We start from the raw sequence: 22063 nt of genomic DNA on the forward strand, positions 1-22063 counted from the left end.
AACAAGCTAACCTCTCTGTCTCATTGTACCTTCAACATGAAAGCAGCAGCTCTGGTCCAGCACCATGGAAACCCAGGAGCTCCAGTCTAGTCCTGCAGTGCTTTTAGCAGCAGGGATTATTATACTGATACTGGATGAACCATCAAAGACACTCTCTTTATTATGCACCACTTATGAGTTTTGAATTTCAATTGCGCACGACGACCATGCAAGAACTGTATGTCAAGAGCTGTACACAGGCTTGGTGACGTCGGTTGAACTGACAGTTATGTCATTCAATTTGCTTATTTAAAAAATAGTGAATGTCATCTGCAGTTTTGAATGAGATTGCATTTCCCCACACATCCCCCTCGAGGTTCTGATATTGGATTCAAATCTTCAGAATTCGAGATAAATAGCAGTATCCACAAGATATATTTCTGTTTGATGTGCCTGCAACCTACTTTACATTGCTCTTTGCATTTTCTCTTTAAAAAAAAGAAAGAAGTGGTTTTGGCTACTAGAAATTTGTGCATCTTTGGCAGACTTTTATTATTTATACATGGAAAAAAATTACTAAAATAATGTCAGTCGCATAGTGGGTATCATTGAACTGGGTTAAGTGTCATTAAGTGCCATTCAAGTGTGATTTTCATGGCTTCAGGAGACGACATTCACAGTCTAACTTCATTTATTTCCACAATAAAACTAAAGCAAAGTGCTGATCTACTTCAAGGACCTTGCAGTGTTTGCCATTTGTTTGTCCTCATAACCTGACTGCATTAGGGCTAACCTCAATGAATGCGATCTCAGTCTTCTGACAGTAAGACTAATTAGCTTCTACCACCACCAAGGCAAATAACACTCTGAGGAGACACAGGTCAGGCCACAATGTGACTGTGTAATCTGTTCAGACATACAATGGAGACAACAGCTGTTGATTCTATTTATTATCATGCATTCATACGTGGGCAGAATTGCATGATTCACCACTCTACAACTATTGGACATTGAAGGCTGCTATAGTTTCTTGATCCAAATCCTTATCTAAATTGATACATCATTTTGTTTTATCAATTCATCATTTAATTCAGATAAGAATACGTCCACCCTCAGACTGATAAGGGAAGCTGATGTGAATATATATAAATATATATTTTACGGTGGGTGAGTGGAGCCTTATTGTGTTCATCCAGGCTACGAGAGTGCAGCCTGGCAGATGATTCTAGGTGTTGGAGGTGCATGGATGTTGATGCCACTCTGGTTCACATGCTGTGGGGTTGGTCAGGGGTGCAGAGGTTCTGGTCAGCCATCCCCGAATATATTGATTGAAAAAGTTCTAGGTCAGAGCGTCCCTTTCTCACCAAGCCTGTTTATTCTGGGCGATCCCCGCAGGGCTAAGCAATTTAACTCCACGGCACCCGGTGCTGACTGGGTCCAGAGTCCAGACTGCCCTGATGCTGGGACCAAAACACATTGTTATGGAATAGGTTGAGGCGATGTCTCGTCATAGACGCTGGGTTAGCTGGCTCAGCCTGGCTCATGGGGGCGTGGTCAGGGTGGGGTAAATCATTGTACCGATCATTGTACCAAATATGCTGTGACTGCTATTCACTGTAGCCTGTAACCATAATTTAACTTAACCTACGAGCATGCGCCATCTTTGTAGTTTTTTTTCTTGTTGGATACTATGTGCTTTGCTGTGCTGTGTGTTTTATGTATGTTTTTTTTTTTTAATCTCAATTGCTTACATTTCTCCCACATTTGATGTAATCATTATTATTATGTTATGGGGCGGCTGTGGCTCAGGAGGTAGAGCAGGGCATCCACTAATCAGAAGGTCGGTGGTTCGATCCCCGGCTCCTCCAGTCCGCATGTCAATGTGTCCTTGGGCAAGACACTGAACCCCAAATTGCTCCCGATGGCTGTGCCAGCACCCTGCGTGGCAGCTGGCCGCCTTCGGTGTGTGAATGGGTGAATGTAGGCACATTGTAAAGCGCTTTGGATAAAAGCGCTATATAAATGCAGTCCATATACCATTTACCATTCATTATGAGTGTCAATGTCCTGGAAAAGCAATAAAATATAAATCATAAAAAAATCTATTCGTCATTTAAAGTTCTTGTGCGTGTGTACTGATGACGTCAATAACAACAATGTCTGAGATGGAGTCAGTAGAGAGCTTTGTGAGTGTCTCTCAAAAAGGAGCATATTCTCCTAATTGATAGGCACATTACACCACTATGCAGCTTTAACGCTGATGAATTATGGATACTAGCTGTGGAACCGAGGTTCCTTAATTGGACTTCAACGTCAGACGGAGCACGTTTTATAGTCTGTTGTCTGAGCTTGTTTCCCTGATTCACTGCACACTCATTTAAATTCTTTCTTGCCTTCCAGTTTGTTGAATAGAGAGCCAGAGTGGAACGTCACTTCTTGCTTCAGCACTGCACCAGAGATTTTCATCCGCCATTTATTTTCCCATAGACATTTCCGAAAATGCTTATAAAAATAGTTTTACTCGTTCAAACCAAACTATCCAGATATGTTTAGAAACAGGAGAGACCACATAACATTTCACTCAGACCAAAACGTTAAAAAGAAAAGCGGATTTAAAGAAAATATTTTTTCCGTGTAGTTTTATTAAGTTTTGGTCTGAGTGAAATGTTCTATGGTCTCTCCCGATTCTAAATATATATGAACCGTTTGGTTTGACCAAGTAAAACTATTTTTATAAACATTTTCCGTAATGTCTATGGGAAAATAAATGGCAGATGAAAATCTCTGGTACAGTGCTGAAGCAGGAAGTAGGCGGTCACTTTGCCTCTCTATTGAACTTTCTTGGTTATAGAATGTGTCAGCATGAAGACTACTGTGCAAAAGCAAAAAGCAACATCAGAGGGAAATACATCAAATAATGATGAATAGGCACATATTGGCACATACAGCACATATATATTCATAGGTATGTCCCAAAGGATGCTATAAGATGACTAACAACTGTGAGATAGATAAGAACTGTCAGAGAGAATCGCAGAAAAGTAACACGAAAAGGTCTGAGATGATATAGATACATATATATTATATATATATATATATATATATATATTTTTTTTTTTTCCCCCTCGCAACTATGATGACACACAGCAGCAATAAAAAACACCCATGGAAAGAAAACACCAACAGTTGCCATGACAACTGCCTCCCGACTCCCGCATCCCCGGTTTTAGTTGCTGCAAAGTTGAGACCAGGTTTGTTTTTATAGTTGTACCCTGAGAGCAGCCTCTGGTCAAGGTGTTGAGCTGGAGAGTGAGAGCAGCCTCTGGTCAAGGTGTTGAGCTGGAGAGTGAGAGCAGCCTCTGGTCAAGGTGTTGAGCTGGAGAGTGAGAGCAGCCTCTGGTCAAGGTGTTGAGCTGGAGAGTGAGAGCAGCCTCTGGTCAAGGTGTTGAGCTGGAGAGTGAGAGCAGCCTCTGGTCAAGGTGTTGAGCTGGAGAGTGAGAGCAGCCTCTGGTCAAGGTGTTGAGCTGGAGAGTGAGAGCAGCCTCTGGTCAAGGTTGTTGAGCTGGAGAGTGAGAGCAGCCTCTGGTCAAGGTGTTGAGCTGGAGAGGGAGAGCAGCCTCTTGGTCAAGGTGTTGAGCTGGAGAGCGCCGGCGCTTCAGTTTGTTCTGGAAGTGGCTCCCATTAAAAAAGAAACAATGATATAGCGCCCTGGATTCAATTAGACCCCCGACCACCATTCTGTATCCTGCCAAGGGAGTACGAGATGCTGTAATACATGGTGTTAGAGAGGATTCCTCACTGATAACACTGTCAATAGACCTGTGTGTTGGGAAAGTTTATGGTGCTTGTGTGGGTGGGTGGTGTTATTGCTTGCTGCGTAGATATGAGAGGTAAGATGATGTATGCCTGTAATAACATGTGTTTCAGTCAGGAACACTCTCGTCATAGATTGAACCATATTTTAGCGCAAAACAACAAATGGAAATAAAGTTGTGCTTTGCGCTGATGGCGCCGCTCGCTCCCTGCTCGATTAGTAGGGGTGTCACGATACACTCAGTTCACGATACGATACGATACACGATATTGGGTTCACGATAACGATACGATATTTTAACAATATTTTTTTGCAATCGATTTGTAAGTTGAGGGGGCATCCTCCACGCTAATTTGAGTCATTTCACCATTTTCATCCCTCCGTGTCTGTAATGTCCCTCGTCTGTTCAAACAAAGCAATGAAAAGGAGAGTGAGCATGCAATCAGATGCAGATCGGTGCCACCGTGTTCAGCTTCTTTTTCTCGCGATATGAGATTTCATCTCAACGATACATATTGTCACGTTTTGATATCGCGATATATCGTGGGATGATCTATTGTGACATCCCTATCGATTAGCCAAGCAGGGTATACAAGGGTAAAGGCCCAAAGCAAGACTATTGAATATACGTTAGATAGACTCTGAACTAGAAAGGTGGAGGCTGGGGTGGTGGAGGCAATGCTTTGTCAGCAGCAGTGGTGTGGGAGCATGGGGGTGTAGCAATTGGATCAGTGAAGGGAAGCCATATTTAAATGGACCGCCTTGAGAATGGACTGTCTATCTATTAATTAATTAATTAATTAATTAATTAATTAATTAATTAATTAATGTTTATTTTTGTTGCCTTTTATTATGATCTCACCTCAAATAAATCCAGTGTATCTATCTTAGATGTTTCATTGAGAGCTAGTCACATTCTTTTGCATGTGCTCTGTGTATTTGACACCCATACAGTATGTAGCCTACACACACACACTGGTTTTATCAATGAGTCATCCTACATTTGACTGTGTGTCTCTCAGGATTTGAAGATAGGGGGCTGTCTTCTTCTACAACTCTGCTATAGCATCTGAGGGTGAAGTGCCTTGTTCAAGCCACTTGCTCAGCAGGACGTTTCTGAAGCACTCACTCACTCACTCTCTCATCAGCTCGTCTGTGGATTTGAATCTGGTAACCTCCGAGTAGCTTCTTTCATTTTTAACTTACTGCCACCACAATAATGTATAGGGAGTCAATGTGAGATGGTTGCAGTGTAATAAATATAGCAGTCGTAGTCGTGTGATTGCCAGGGTTCTTCCCGGTTCTTCCCATGACGCTGGGCCAGCTGGGGTCATAAGATGGAAGAGTCAGGACACACATGCATTCATTCAGTCAGTCAGTCAGTCAGACACTCATGGACGTTTAGTGGGAAAAGGGGCCGTATCGGAAGGTGGTAGAGAGTCTTGATTGGAGGGGCGGGCAGGGGGAGTGACTAGGGCCATGTGGGTACTGGACGCGCTGCCATAACGCTGAATGGCCACTGTGCCGTGGACTTAAAGGTTTGTGCTTGTTGTCCTGCAATCTATCCATCCATTGTGCTTATCTGGGTCAAGATTGCAGGGGCAACAGGGTAAGCAGTGCAGGTTAGATTTCCTTTTCCTGGTGGATTTCCAGGCCAGCTGGGAGATGTAGTCCTTCCAGCGTGTCCTGGGTCTGCCCTGAGGTCTGCTCCCCAGGAGACAACATCCTACCAAGTAACCATCGCCTCGTCTGGCTCCTCTCACGGACAGTGGGCCCTGAGGAGAAACTTTGTTTCAGTCTCTTTTTGTATCCATGATCTCATTCCTGTAGCGAGGAGGTTGTGCCTGCGAGTCATTCTCCATGGCCGCTCTGGTCTCCTCCCACATGTGAGCTTTTCGCTTCTGCAACTACAGCAGCCGTGTATGGCCTCGATGCCAGTACTTACAGGGGCTTACAGTTAGAAAATGTAATATGATGTGTTTGAATAAATGATCATCAGACCGCCACAGTTATGAACACTGAGGACATGAAGCTTAATATGGACTATACTTTCACTTTCATATGGATTTGTTGTTCTCCTTCCATGTTATACAGATCCTTTCCAAAAAATTAGAATATCATGCAAATGTTTTTTTCCCCCATAATTCCTTTCAAAAAGTGAAACTTTCATAGATTATAGATTCATTACACACAAAGTAAAATATTTCTAGGCTTTATTTGTTTCATTTTTCATAATTTTGGCCTACAGCTCCAGAAAACCCCCAAAACAGTATTTCAAGAAATTAGAATAGTGTGAAGAAAATCAGCAGTTACTTCTCAGTTATGACTCCAGCCTCAGTCCACTCCCTCTAAATCTCAGACAAATTTTTGAATCGTCTTTGCTTGACAATCCACTGAAGCCCACGGTCATCCATGGTATTTCCATGATATTCTAATTGTTTTGAAAGGATCTGTATGTGCCAGTTGTCTCCTCACCTAACCTGAAAATAATTACCCACAATAGTTATAACGTTACAGTTTGTTGCGTGCCAGAGTGAATGTGGGTTTCCACTTCTCTGGGACCTGAGTGGGATAATGTGTGGGTGAGACACTTTACTTTGCTGTATTTGTTAACCGTCAGAGGCAAATCTAACCTTTTAGCGAGGGAATGAATATTGACAGTCTTTGTGAGGTGCTTCACATTTAATTTAATATTGATTATCTCTTTGCTGAGTGCATCGCATAAAGGATGCATACAGCACACCCGCGTATATTTCGGTTAAAACCATATAGGCCGCATATTATGAAAAACAGATTGGCTTAACACCATTTTTGTTGATTTTACTGTTTAAAATGTGGCTCTGATATACTTCCACATGGCGTGACAGTAGGTATGCAGAGCACGTAAGGCCCTAGTGTGGGAAATGATAAGGACGTGTTGAAAAGATAGCAGATCTTGTATAAGATCTAAATCGTTGTATCCCTGAACTGAGGCAATTCTAGCTCAATTTCAGTGCTTATTCTTCTCTTATCATCTTACACAAGTGGGACCAAGTTTGGTTTCAATATAATACAGTTGGAGGAAAAAAGATAAGATGAATGGAAATACTGAGCAGCATGCACTCTTAGAAAATACGGTTCATTAGGGTTCTATATAAAAACGTATGGTTCTATATAATTTACCAAAGAACCCCATGTCTAAAAAGGTTCTATACAATTTCTGAAAGACAACAAAGAACCCTTCAAAGAACCCTTCTTCTTCTTAAGGTGTCGACTGATTGGTGGACCCCAAATGATTCTATATAGAACCCCAAAGGGTTCTATTTTTAAACAGTGGTTCTATATAGAACCCCCAAAGGGTTCTATTTTTAAATGTGGTTCTATTTTTAAAAAGTGGTTCTATTTTTAAAAAGTGCTTATATAATGCTTATGTATAGAACCCCAAGGGGTCTATATAGAACCCCAAAATGCAACCCCAAGGGTTCTTTTAAATGAACCATCTGAAATGGTTCTACATAGGCTCACCTGATAGGGCACGTACCACAAAGGCTTTGTCCTTCACGCTTCGAAATCCAACCGCATTCACCCAAAAATAATATATAAAATAAATAGATCTGAAATACCATTTCAGGGTTTCAAATACATGCCAAGCTATAGAACCCTTAAAGGTTCCATATCGAACCACTTCTTCTAAGAGTGTGTAATAGGGTATGACATGCACCGTGTCATTATTAACCATCCGTATATGATATTGCTGGTGTTTACCTTGTCATGTTTGTGAAACCTGTCGAACCCTGACAGTTGCTCCTCTCAGACAGGGATGGAGCGAGCGTATATCATCTGCCTCTGTTTTTAATTAGCTGTGGTGATGGACCACTCCGTCTCTGTATCCCTCTCCTCCCCCTTTCACTCTCTCTCCCCATCTCTCTTCCTCCTTCACTCTCATTTGTTAGACAGCACATGCACATGCTTTTCCATGTATTATGGGGTGTCAGCAGCACCACAAACCAGTCAGATGATCTTGCTGTAGTTCAGTATATTTCTGTGGGACTTTCAGAACCGCGAGTATTGACTCTTGTGACATTTCCGGGCTGATCCCTGCAACCGGTGAGAGAGCCAGTGACGAACGATCAATGGTCAGTCTGCACATTAATTAGCCGTAATGTGCTGTTTTAATTACAATCTATAAGTATCTTCTGTTGTGATGATTTTGATACTGCAACCATAGCAACCCATATGAGGCTGCAACATCCCAGGAGAGTTTCAATTCAAGCTCAAATGAGAGGATATCCGCTTCAAGCTGGAGACCAAATACTACTGTAGGCTCTTCCAGTCCCCCCAGGACAGGTGCAGAGAGGGGACTTGTCCTGCGTGTCCCTGCATGTCCTCCTCATGCATACGCTATTGATCAGCCTCCTTTCTCAAACTTAACCCCATAGAGTACCTGTCTGTCTGTGTAAAATGCCTGTGAATTATTAAGACTGCATGCCAGAAACCAAGACCTGCAGTTGCTATGGAGACCTTTCTAATTGCAAAAGCCAAACCATCAGACATGGGGACAACAGTAGATTCACGTTAAGACCCATAATTTTCTTCCCTCATTGGATATTGATCTCTGACGTCATAAGTATCATTATTGATCACATAATACTTGCTACTTATGTCATATCGATATTGCTAGTCTTTTGATAGATAACCCATCGTGATCAGTGAATTTAGACAAAATTCTGTGGAGCACGCTCTGCATCATAATAATAATTCATTTCCAGAGAGAGACTGCATGTTTTTCCGTTCCCAACTAACTGAGCCCATGCAAAGACTATTAGCTTTTGTTTCAACTCAAGCAAACTCAACAGTTTGCTAAAAATACATAGATAAGGGCATCCCAGTGTCTCACCTGCTAGGGCACGTACCACAAAGGCTTTGTCCTTCACGCGGCCGAGCCAGGTTCGAATCCAACCTGTGGTCCCTTGCTGCATGCCCCCAAAAGTAATCTATCAAATAAATTGATTTTAGTTCATTTTAGATAGACCGTAAATGTCATGGAAATAGCTCAGGTAAGAGTTTCTCTTACAATACTCTACAGAGGCAGTAGCCTATATATAGCAACAACAACACTTAGGTATGTTGTGTTTGCAGTTGCAAACATATACGGTACATATAATAACCATAATGCATCTCTCAGTACATTGTCAGATAATGTAATTTATGCAAATCTGTAGAAACACTGCACATCTTACAACAATGCCGGAGGCTTTTTTTGTTTTTGTGTGTTAACGCAGGGGGGATCTTTCATGTCTGTTGCTCTTCAAAGCAGCTAGCATGTAGCCTACCAGTGGGAGGGTTTGTGTTTTGTTTGATCTCTGAAGCAGGGTTGGAGATGGCTATCATCTAGCAGCGCTACCTTTAATGGGCCTGTAATCTACCTCAACCTCAGTCTACCTCATCTGTGTGTCCAGGCCTACCTCACTCTCCCCCTCGAAATCTCCCACCTTCTCTCCATTTGTTAGACATCACACATGCTGTTGGGTGGGCAACTGGCGGCCCGTGGGCTGCATGCGCCCCCCGACCTCACTCAGTGTGGCCCCTGGGCCAATTTCAATTTCATTTTTTTTTTTACAAGGTGGACGTTTTTGGTTAGGTGTTAGACCACCAAAATCTGTGTTTTTATTTTACTGTACAACCCAGCACATGTCACTAATGGCGTTAGCATTGTCCATCCACATACTGTTTAACATTAGCATTTGAGCTAACGCTATTACTAATCTGATTGATATCACATATTTGGTTGATGTACACACCATCAAATTGCTGTAGCGGGCTGTTTTAAAGCTAGAGCAAAGTTTCTGGTGTCATCTGAATGGAAGAATGAACTAAATTTGAATATGAAAAATATAAATGTTGGTATAATAAACTTTGATTGCCAGTCCTTTTCATCAAATTAGTAGCTATAATTGGGAGTGATGGTGTGACAGTAGGCTACTGGTGGAAGTGCACATGGTCACAATCTGGCCCTCTGGTAGCGAGGACATTTTTTTGTGTGGCCCTCTCCATCATCAAAGTAGCTCATCCCTGGTGTTATGCTTTACTATGCAGGTTACTGTAACGGGGTGGGTATGTCTCGTTTCCCTGGGGGGTCGTATGGTTCCTTTTGTTGTTCTTAATGAGGCACAGACTGTGTAACCCAGGGGAGAAATGCACCTGAAGCAGTCGATGCACTTACTAATAACAGCAGGAGAGGGAATTGTCACCATGGGACCCATTAGAAAGACATTATTTTCTAACATTACCCAACAGACATTATTTCTGTGTGCTACTGTCCTGGAAATATGAAGTATTACTTCATTGAGACATTTACGGTAGTTATCACGAACGAACAATAATAGCTATAGAACCTGCAGGTTGGGCCTGGAAATATTTTTTATTACATGCACCTGCAGAGCTCGTCATCATAGCATAGACATTTAGAAACGCACACCAGAAGCGTTCAACAGCCTCAAACAGTCGACAATCATTTTTAAAAGACGCACACAGCAAATTTTTGAAAGGTACCGTACTAAACAACTGAACCCCAGTACATGAGATTTACAACTGATCACAATTACAGGCGCACTTGTCACTGCGGTTACAGCACTAAAATATACTATTGTTTGACATCTATTTCAGAAATGCTGCACAATTGGTCCCAATGTCACAATCAACCAGTCATGAAACATCATCACATTTAAACACTTGTGCCCATGCAGGAGGATACGTCGGCCTGAGTGGAGGGAAATAAATATATACCTGAGTAACAGACAACACTGTAATGGAATAAGGGAGGAGGGGGGGAGGCAAAAATACTGAAACATGCTTGAAGAGAACATGCAAAGAAAGAAAGAAAGGTAAGAAAGAAAGAAAGAAAGAAAGAAAGAAAGAAAGAAAGAAAGACATTTTGGGGAAAAAAAAAAGATCTGGTCATTATTCAAGTTGCTAAAACTGCAAGAAAGGAAAGATAAAAACAAAACTGAATGAATAGATTAGAAGAGAAACACATCTACACATTCTGCAGACTTTTGAACCATGGTTAGAGGCACTTGCGGTAGATGAGTTTCTGTCACTGTCACTCCCTCTTCATTGAAAAGCAAAACAGCCGCTTGATCAGAACCAGAACCTCTACTGTGAGATAGACCCCAGAGAGGTGACACCAGGAGAAACAAAAGTAACATGCTAGTGGGGTACGTAGTCATAGAGCCAAATCTTTACATATATTTTGTATTTTGGCTAGCCTTTTGCATAATACTTTCTCCGCTGTCATCAGACTGCAAAATCCCACCAATTACAGTACTAACAGTGTGACGCAAGCAGGCTTTGAGAAAGACCGGTAGCATTGCTAGTAAGTTAGCGGCACCCGGACAGTCTTTTCATGTAAGGTATTTTTTTCCCCACAACACAATGCATTCTGAAATCACTGTAGAAATCTAAAAACAGTTTAGGCTATAGAACATAAAATGATTGGAACAGCTTTCTCTTAGCAGCATCTTCTCCATAACCAGACATCAATATGATGAAAATAATAGATTTTCTCAAGTTGTTGATGGTCAACGGTCCAGCATGCTAGCTATTACACTGGCATTCTTCTCAGTGAAACTCAAATCTCTGGCATAACTCTGACCAGATCCCATGCTACAAAGCATAACTCTGATCAGATCCCATGCTACATAGCATAACTCTGATCAGATCCCATGCTACATAGCATAACTCTGACCAGATCCCATGCTACATAGCATAACTGATCAGATCCCATGCTACATAGCATAACTCTGATCAGATCCCATGCTACATAGCATAACTCTGATCAGATCCCATGCTACATAGCATAACTCTGACCAGATCCCATGCTACATAGCATAACTCTGATCAGATCCCATGCTACATAGCATAACTCTGACCAGATCCCATGCTACATAGCATAACTCTGACCAGATCCCATGCTACATAGCATAACTCTGATCAGATCCCATGCTACATAGCATAACTCTGACCAGATCCCATGCTACATAGCATAACTCTGATCAGATCCCATGCTACATAGCATAACTCTGATCAGATCCCATGCTACATAGCATAACTCTGATCAGATCCCATGCTACATAGCATAACTCTGACCAGATCCCATGCTACATAGCATAACTCTGACCAGATCCCATGCTACATAGCATAACTCTGATCAGATCCCATGCTACAAAGCATAACTCTGACCAGATCCCATGCTACAAAGCATAACTCTGATCAGATCCCATGCTACATAGCATAACTCTGACCAGATCCCATGCTACATAGCATAACTCTGATCAGATCCCATGCTACATAGCATAACTCTGATCAGATCCGATGCTACATAGCATAACTCTGATCAGATCCGATGCTACATAGCATAACTCTGATCAGATCCGATGCTACATAGCATAACTCTGATCAGATCCGATGCTACATAGCAGAGACCCAGCTAACAGTATATGGCACCGGCGAGGTAATAGCTTGCCCATGGTGCCTCTGAAGAGCCTGTGATATGTTCGGAGGAGAGTCACACAAACAGACGAAACGACCAATTACACAACGCTCACAACTGCAACAACAGAATCAGACTCCAGAAGGCATAACTGTAGAACAAAGAATAGTACAGCCTCAGTTAGCATAGTATCATGTGGGATTGACTGAGTACTTTCAAAGCTCCGTGTCTTCAGTCAGACAGTGTTGGGGTTGTAACAGAGCATGTAGAGGTGCAGGTTCTCATCCCAGTGTCGGAGGATGATGAAGAGCTGGTTGGCAGCAGCCTTGATGGAGGCTAAATCCCGGCCTTCGGGGATGCTCTGGGCGCTCAGCCACATGCTGGCCTTGGCGGCCACCAGTTCCCACTCGATGAAGTAGCTGGCCGAGGTGTGCTCCAGCCAGGCCAGAGCCACGGCCGTGGCCCACACCATGCTCTCCGGGTCCATCCGCCTCAGCACGGCGCCGCCGGGGGAGGCGGCTGTAGCCGGGGGCATGTCCAGGCTGTCCGACTCAGAGCCCCGCCCGCTGTCTATCTGGGAGTGGGGGGAGAGAGGGGGCTCAGCGGCGGAGGAGGAGGAGCCGAACAACGGGCCGACCAAACCCGGAGGGCCGGTGTCGGTCCGCGGACTCCTGGTCAGCGGAGAAGGGCTGTGGCTGCTGACCACCACCAGCTCCGCCGGTTCAGACGGCGACTTTCGTCCGTCGTCGCTGCTGCTGTCGGCGCGCCGGCTGCCCGAGTGCGACAGGTGGCCCAGGCTGGCCCGGTGGCTGGTGAACGGGGAGGTCCACTTCAGCTTGTCCATGGGCACGTGAATGGCGTCGCACAGAGCCGCGTCCAGGGGGAACGCCCCGCTGGCCAACTGCAACGACACCTGTGGAAAAGGAAACACTTTTTAACCCATTGATACCTGATGCAGCATTTGTGTGTGTATCCCTTTAAGATAAGAAGTCTTAAAGGGATACACACACAAATGAGGGATATACACGCAAATGCTGCATCAGGTATCAATGGGTTAAAAGTGACACATTTTCCCTGATGGATTCACAGCAGCAATCATTCCAGTCACAAGCCCACTTCAAGGCATTTTCTTAAGGTGTTCAGTGTAAGACATTTACCCCAAAAATGTGTACATTACTTTGAAGACCTAAAAAAAGTACCATGATACCAAAGTACCAAACTAATTACCATGCAGATTGACAGAATATCCACGTAAAGGTACCACTTCATGCTATTTCAGCTGTTTAAAAGATGTCCCATGGGTCTTAAACAGGGTTATTCATTCTGTTGGGGGGGGGGGGGGGGGGGGGTTAGACAGCCCCTGTGGGACCTTTCTATTGGCTCTGTCTCTCTCCTCATTAACTATGCACTGTTTTGAAGGGGGCAGGACCTCTGGTAAGATGATCTAGGATAGATCCTTCTTTGGTGCATTTGATGTTTCCATTCTACACAGCTATGCTAGTACAGACAACAAGGTTTGTCCTCCATTTTCAGTTGCGGGCAAATTGAATGAGTGACGTTGTGATGTCACAACGTCACAGAAGTCAAAACGGCTCGTGTGGAGGCATTTTTTCCTTTAAGATGGTTGGTGTGTTTTGAGACTTCCACGATGTTTTCCAATGTAAGTTGATATACCGTTAGCACGCCCAAGTCCTTCATAATCAAATACGGAAATCTTGTTTGACCTGAAATTGGACCTGTGAGGTTCTGGATGGATCTGATACCCACCAGAGGAATGTAGTCTTTGTTCTCGTTGTCACTTTCTCCGGTCGAATCAGCCGACTTGCTGTGTGATCGACACATGAATCCTTTGGCAGCCCGAGTCAGGAGCCGAGTCCTGCTGAGGGCCAGTCTGGCAGGAAGACAGGGAGAGACAGCTGTGATGTAACACAGGTGTGATGTAACACAGGTGTGATGTAACACAGGTGTGATGTAACACAGGTGTGATGTAACACAGGTGTGATGTAACACACACCTCACTTAGCTTTTATGTACAGTACTGCTTCTATCTGGTCTATTACATTCCTTTCCTTTTGTGGATTCATCAAATGGAGAGAGAGAGAGAGAGAGACAAAACGAACACAGCAGTCTCCGGCAAGAATTGTAATCATTTCCTTTGATTAGTCGGGTCCATTTGCAGATTGTCAGATAATAGAAATTCTTTGCATCAAGGGCAAGTTTTAAACAAGGTATTTTTTCCTATTGAAAGGAGAAGAACAGGCCATTCATCTGACACTGTGGAATAGAGAGGCAAAGTGGGACGTCACTTGCTTCAGCACTGTACCAGAGATTTTCATCCGCCATTTATTTTCCCATAGACATTTCGTAAAATGCTTATGAAAATAGTTTTACTTGTTCAAACCAAACGGTACAGATATATTTAGGAACAGGAGAGACCGCATAACATTTCACTCGGACCAAAACGTTAACACATTGAGTGCCAGCCGTTTTTTCAATGCTGTAGGTAAGTTGTGCCAGGTTTTTTTTGGAGGATTCTGGCTCATTTTACAAGAGCCGAGGATTCTTTTCTGTTAAGACTTCGTGAACACCAATCATCTAAAAAGAACTAATAGAATGTGTGCTTTCTCTGTCTAAAAGAGTTAGTTTGTAGATTTAGTAGTTATGTAGATATTAGCCGTTGAGTACAGCATGGTTTCAGAGATTTTCAGAGAGTTTTGAGATAAATGGATTTTTAGAACCACGTGCCTGTGATTATGGGTGCCCTTGGGCAAGTCTGTATACTGTTTTGTGTGTGTGTGTGTCTCCAAACTCCTCCCTCCGTAGGTGTGGCTTTGCAGTGTTTTGTCACAGGCGAGTTTCTGTTGCCTCACAGATCCCAAAAAAATAGAAGGGAATCGCAGGAGCGGGGAAGAGGAGAGGAGAGGCGAGGGGGGGGGGGTTAGACACGGGAGAGAAATTCCTTCGCGATCCCCTTCTTCCAATCTTGAGGCAGCCTACTCCTGCTCTGCTGCTGCTGCTGCTGCTGCTGCTCCTCTGGGCTGCTGCTGCTGGCGGCTCTCGGGCGAGTCTGGAAACGGGCTCGTTCGTTTCTTGAGGTGTCGGCTGAGAGCTTTTGCGATTCTGGTCTTATTTATGCGCAAAGGTACTCGAGTGTGTGTGTGTGTGTGCGCGCGCGCGCGCGTGCGCGTGTGTGTGTGTGTGTGTGTGTGTGTGTGTGTGTGTGTGTGTGTGTGAAATCGAAAGAGTTTTCGCCCAGCTATTTCCTTGAAAATTAGAATGGCTTTCTCCCGCGGACTGGCTTTCTCTCTGTCTGGAGAGAACTGTCGCCACTTAGTGGTCGGTAAAATAGATTATACACATTCTCTTCCTCCAATATTGATATAGAAGACGTAAAAGGGGTTGATTGATGTCCCACCGTCAAATTTTTTTTTTTTTTATGTAAGACGAGATATCTCGTCTTTGGCACTCAACGGTTGGATTATGTAAGACGAGATATCTCGTCCTTGGCACTCAACGTGTTAAAAAAAATGCGGGTTTAAAGAAAAATATTTTACGAAATGTCTATGGGAAAATAAATTGCGGAAGAAAATCTCTGGTACAGTGCTGAAGCAGGAAGTGACGTTCACTTTGGCTCTCTATAGACCCTGACACATGACACCGACAAAAAAAAATCAAAATCAGGCAACAGGAATGGATAGAGAAGGGCATCTGGGCAGTGTAGAGGGAAAGCACTCCTACCACCGCGGAGACCGGGATTCAATTCCCGGCAGTACTTCCGGCTTGGTCAGACGTTCGTACAGACACAATTGGCCGTGTCTGTGGGTGGGCAGCCAGTGGGGTATGAGTCCTGGTCGCGGCACTAGTGCCTCCTCTGGTCGGTCGGAGTGCCTGTTCGGGTGGGAGAGGAACTGGGGGGGATAGCGCTACGTCCTGCCAGTGAAACTCCTTGCGGTCAAGTGAAAAGAAGCGGCTGGCGACTGCACACGTATCGGAGGAAGCATGTGCTAGTCTACGGCTCTCCCCAGATCGGCAGTGAATCGACCGGGACAGCAAGGGGTATTGGCCAAGTACAATTGTGGAGAAATATGAATAAACTTGATAAAAAATTGATGGATAGAGAAGAGTTCAACAGAATCAGCATTTCCATATTATGAAGCACTGATTTCATTGAAGTGCCTGTGTGTGCTCAGTAGATGCAGTATACATTTTACAGTACGTGCCAAACCATTCAGCATGACTCCCTACTGAACAGCACCCCACCTGGCAGAAAAGAGGCTCTCCACCGATTTATGTGATTGGTCAGAGGCCACAGATGGACTCCTCTGGGAGGCTGAGACAGAGACAGAGACAGAGACAGAAAGAGAGAGAGACACAGAATCAGAGAGTGAGAAACAATGCCTAAGTGTGTGTGTGTGTGTGTGTGTGTGTGTGTGGTCCATGTTTGCAGAAAAGATCTGAGGACTCTAAAAATGTGTTGGCTTCTCTCACCCAAAGGGGACTGAAACGTCAATAATAATATGTTTTGCATTTTAGAACAATAAAATGACATTCTGTAGAAAATGACAAGAGACTACCTGACAGTTTGTCTAAAGGGTCTTGATGGCGACAAACTGATGAGGGTAGGAAAGGAATGATGAGCCCAGTCCGCACACTGTAGCTGCCATTTATTACCCAATGTAACATTTCGAGCTAACGCTCCGAGCTAAGAGCGTTAGCTCGAAACGTTACACTGGGTAATTAAATGAACTAAAAATGAACTAAATGGGAGCTACAGAACACCATCATCGTTCCTTTCCTACTGTCATCTTTTGTGGTCCGGCACCTGGTTCGAAGACCGTTGGATGTTGTTTGACAAACTGATGAGAGACATCATCACATTCACGGACTACCTGGCGCGTTGAACATGGACTACCTGGCACGTTGAACTTACCCTCTGCAAAGCTGCATCTCTCCCAACCAGCGGAAGAGGGGGTGCTGCATGGGGAGAGTCCATCCTCGCCACCTAACACGTTGAGTCAAAAGAGTTCTAATCATCTAACTTGACAAGTGTCAAGTATGGTTAAGGTGACCAGATGTCCCCCGATTTTCGGGGACAGTCCCCGTTTTTGGTGACCTGTCCCCGGCCGGAGCTGTCCCCGAAAATGTCCCTGATTTTCTACTGGCGTCTGCGGCCGATATAACTCGAGCTCTGGCGGGCTCATTCTTAAATCTAGAGTGAAGATACTTATAGGCTATGAAACTGTAAGACCTACAGCATCCATTGGGACCAACGATGCCATGCTACCTTGTCAGGAAGGAAGGGGGCTAAATAATGAATTTTGAAAAACCAGCATGGTCAATTTCAAAGGGGACCCCTGACCTCTCTCACCTCAAGATATCTGAATGAGAATGGATTCTATGAGTCCCCACGAGTCTCCCCTTTACAGACGTGCCCACTCCAACCACTCAAGCAAAAAGGTTGCAGGAGGGTTACGGGCAGGTTAAAAGCATATCACAGCATCACACGTCTATGTAGCCCGTTGATCCAGGCATCCAACAAGTGTTTACATGTTCTGCTGCAGCTCTTTCAGGACATATTGAAAAATGAAAAAGCACTTAGGCTTAGTGGAGGTAATAATAATAATAACACATATAAACATGAATTATAATCAGAGAACTCATCTTTCCGAGAAGTACTTCACATCAACTTGACCCCCTGAATGATAGCTACTCCCTCTTGACTCACTTCACTTGCTCTCTCTCAAAAACAAAAATCTCTTCTCCTTCTGCTGCCGAGTTAAGTGTTACCACGGTAACGACAGCGACTCTGGTCCAGGATCTAATAGAAAATGCAAAATAGCAGCCATTGCTGTCACACAGGTCCCCATGTGGACAGACAGGGGACAGCCTGGGTCTTACTGTTGGCCAGGGCGTCTTCAGCCTCCTCTGCCACGCAGCCGGACTGGGAGCGGCCCAGGCCCACGGAGTACACCCTGTTCTTCCTGCTGCCTGAACGAGAGCTGGAGTGGGAGCCCCTCTTCAGACCTTCACCTGAAAAACCCAATAGCTTTTTACTAGGGATGCACCGATAATATGAACATTTTGGCCGATGCCGATAACCGATATTAACATTGCTGTTATGGCCGATAACCGATATTTACAGATGTCGATATGATCTGTATAAAAACACATTCCTATGATAATAACATTGTGTACATAGTGAAAAAGGCATGTAAACACTGAATTTGAAAAAAGTAATGCATTTCTTTATTTCCAAAACATTTGTAAAAGCCCATAAATCATATACTGCATTATTTCATCTCAATGTGAATTTTGGCTGATAATGATAACCGATATTAACATTGCAACATCGGACCGATGCCGATATGTAAAAAAATGACTAACATCGGCCGATACCGATATGATTGCGATATATCGTGCATCCCTACTTTTTACATAATATGATATTTGGTAAGTCTCTCCCAAAGCTATAGGCTATATTATACAACAGTTCCGGTTGAGCAATTTGATTTGACAAGAGGCATTTCCACGAGTGCTGATATACAGTATAACAGCACTGGGACGTATCACTGGGTATGTATCACTCCGCTTCACAGGTGTTTTACTGTGATGTAACCTTGACAAGGATGTGTTCACATCATAGACATAAATAATATGGACGTATCTATAATCCCATTACGTTTCGTTTTCCTGGCGGAGTTCAAACGGTGGGTGTCACCATCTTGATTTTTCGTCAGCAGTGTGGGAGTGAATGGGTTGAGTCCTTCCGCACCTCACGTGAGATGGGAGTTTCCCAGAGCCGCAGCTCCGCCTGCTATTGGTCCATGATCGGCAAGCTGCGTGATCACTGGACAGGGGATGTGTCAATCACCCCCTTTTCTATCATCTATTTTACTATATAAAATTATATAAAAATCTACCCCCCTACAGTTGTTATGAAAAGGTGAAATTAGCTATATAGACCAAAACCGTGTTTCGCCCCTAACTGGAAAGATGTTTAATCATGTTACAAAGCCGGCCATTTCAACATGGGGGGAATGCCTACTGCCCCCGACGCCTAGTGGCCATTCGAGGAACTACAGCTTTTCAATTCACTTCCACATCCTCAGAGGGAAGGGGGTGGGCTTGCCCACTGATTCACATACAGTAGTGTTCTTTCAGCGTGGAGGAAGCTCTGACTCATTTGAATGTAAATGTGTCCACAAAGTCAGACTCTTAATTCATTGTAAGGTTCCAGATGACGTCTCTCAAAGACACGACAATGCAGATTAGAGGCTTCCTTCCCTGGCTACTGTCAAGTTTGCTTCTGATGAAAGCACTGAGGTCGACGTTATTGTCCCTATTCAAAGAACAGTTTCTATATGAGTCATCTTAACTTCCATACATTAAATCCATATGACTTACCAGAGTTTATGTATTCAATAGATGTCTGCAAATACTCATTGGTGTCCAGATCAATGGGAACAAATGCTGTATATTTGCTGAGTATATTGCAGGCCTTGCTGGTGTGAATAGCATAGAGTTGGTACCTCCTGCCAGAGCCTGTGAAATAGAAACACAATGTATTATCTCATTTTGAACACAAATAAGGCATAAGTGGTATGATAGAGCCATTTTCATTTTAAGAAAAGCGGTCATTGCATACATGTAGCCCTCAAATCCTCAATATGGATGGACTGCATTTATATAGCGCTTTTAGCCAAAGCGCTTAACAATGTGCCTACATTCACCCATTCACACACCGAAGGCGGCAAGCTGGCACGCAGGGTGCTGGCACAGCCATCGGGAGCAATTTGGAGTTCAGTGTCTTGCCCAAGGACACTTCGACATGTGGACTGGAGGAGCCGGGGATCGAACCACCGACCTTCTGGTTGGTGGACGACGCGCTCTACCTCCTGAGCCACAGCCCACCCCCAATATGTGCTCAATATCCCCCAGATTCATATGAATATTGTTTTTTTCCTGTGACCACTGGAATACACCAATAGCGCACCGTGCTCAATCTCGCACTCCTTCTCCGCCATGTGCTCAAAGTCCTGTATGATGGAGCGTCCGGCCAGGTGGTGGAAGGTCTCGTTCCACAGCTCCTCATGGACCTTCTCCTCGCGCTCGCGGCCGTTCAGGTAGGGCTCGATGTCGAAGACTACCTCCCACTTCACCGGCTTCCCGCACAGCAGCCCCGACACCACGGCCTTGCAGTCGCCTCTGCCTCGGGGGGCGGTGCCCAGCTCTGACACGTGGCTGCTCTCCTGGGGGGTCTCCGCCTCGCATAACTGGTGGCCGTAGCCCTCTGAAATATGACAGGAGCCAGGACCTGGATGTGATTATTATTTTTAGATTACCGTACAAATTGAGTCCAAGGCTTAGATTTGTGACCGGAACTTGTGACTCCACTTAGATTCACATTCCACTTGTACTTGTTACTTGACACTAATCATTTGTGACTGGATTCATGGCATGAACTGTGCTCTGTTCATTTGAATTCATCACTGGCTATTAGCCCGACGCTCTCTGTGCTCAACCTGCACTAATGGCCTCACAAATAACTGTTTCCTAATAAGCGAGCTCTTGGGTTTTATTCATTTCCTGGCTAATATTCTAAATATAGAACAACATTTCCTGCCTTCCCTACACGTCGCCTCTCTCGCACACTGAGAGCACATGCAGCCCTTCTCAACTGAGATTTATCGAAAAGAACTGACTGAATCCTTTAAAGATGATGTTGACACAGAACGGGCTAAAAAAATTAATAAAAAAATCTGCTGTAATTTGGTCCGAATTCAAGGGTTTGTAATTTGACTCCGACCATGATTCTATGTTTCTATATGTCTATAATTGCTTGGATGTAACGTTTCATTATGTTAGAGGAGCCATAATGTGTCTATGACTCATGCACATGTCAGTCCTTTCATGCCTTATGGAGCAAGTGCAGTCAATTTAATAATGTAGTAAAGTAATGCGCTGTGGACTCACATGGCACACTCATGATGCTGTACCACGATGTCTTCATTATGAAAGTAGTATTTTAACATTCTGCATTCTAATCTTACTTTTAAAATGATCAGTTGGACATATTCAACTTTTTGATGCTGTTTTTAACATAATCTGATCTCATCCTCTGAACTTCTTCCGACAAACATGGCGGCGGTGAGTGAAATACTGCAGCTCCTTGCTGTGGTCTCTAACCCGTATCTCCGAGGCTGCCGACAGACGGGCTGTCGGTGGACGATCTGGATCCGTCTTCCCCGGCGCTGCTGCAAGCGGCAGGCTGCAGAGGGGCAGGCTGCGGAGGGGCAGGCTGCGGAGGGTTGGCCTGAGGTTCGGAGTCGGCCTCCTGCTGCAGAAGCCCCTCCTGCTGAGGGAAGGGCCTGTGGCAGCTGGCAGGACGCCCCCTGGAGGATGCGGCGCACAGGCTCGCCAGCTGCGGCTGAGGACAACAGAGAAAAAAAATATTTCATCAAAATACCCTGGTGGAAGATGATTGGCATCGGCTCGTGACAACATGCGTAAAACGATATTTTTATATTTTCTAATCTAAGTTACTATGACTTCATCATGATCTACTGATTGGAATTCTTGTGATTTTACCACAATCACTCAAGGTCTCATGTCTAAGTTCAATTTAAAAGTGATTTGCAGATCTCCAGATCTATATACCGTAAATTCCGGACTATAAGGCGCACCGGTCTATAAGCCGCACCTTCAAAGGTGACTATTTTTTTCTTATATAAGCCGCACCGGTCTATAAGCCGCGGGTGTTTTGATGTTTAATTACCATATGTAAGGCTTCGTGCACAGAG

At 44.2% G+C, this 22063-nt stretch overlaps 1 protein-coding gene across 1 annotated transcript in view; it reads right to left on the reverse strand.

The window, feature by feature from the left end:
• Positions 1-12498: 12498 nt before the first annotated feature.
• The window catches only part of LOC310771708 (von Willebrand factor A domain-containing protein 5B1-like), a gene marked incomplete at both ends in the record, with an annotated part of 19916 nt that continues 10351 nt past the window's right edge, over positions 12499-22063 (reverse strand). The window contains 8 exons of the mRNA XM_083664252.1: positions 12499-13176; positions 14031-14154; positions 16524-16593; positions 17194-17265; positions 18162-18293; positions 19668-19805; positions 20257-20553; positions 21450-21690. Of these exons, the coding sequence (XP_083520378.1) occupies positions 12499-13176; positions 14031-14154; positions 16524-16593; positions 17194-17265; positions 18162-18293; positions 19668-19805; positions 20257-20553; positions 21450-21690 (1752 nt within the window). The remainder of the gene's footprint in view (positions 13177-14030; positions 14155-16523; positions 16594-17193; positions 17266-18161; positions 18294-19667; positions 19806-20256; positions 20554-21449; positions 21691-22063) is intronic.

Source organism: Poromitra crassiceps (genome assembly GCF_964638095.1).
Source record: "Poromitra crassiceps genome assembly, contig: HAP1_SCAFFOLD_1077, whole genome shotgun sequence".
NCBI classification, from domain to species: domain Eukaryota; kingdom Metazoa; phylum Chordata; class Actinopteri; order Beryciformes; family Melamphaidae; genus Poromitra; species Poromitra crassiceps.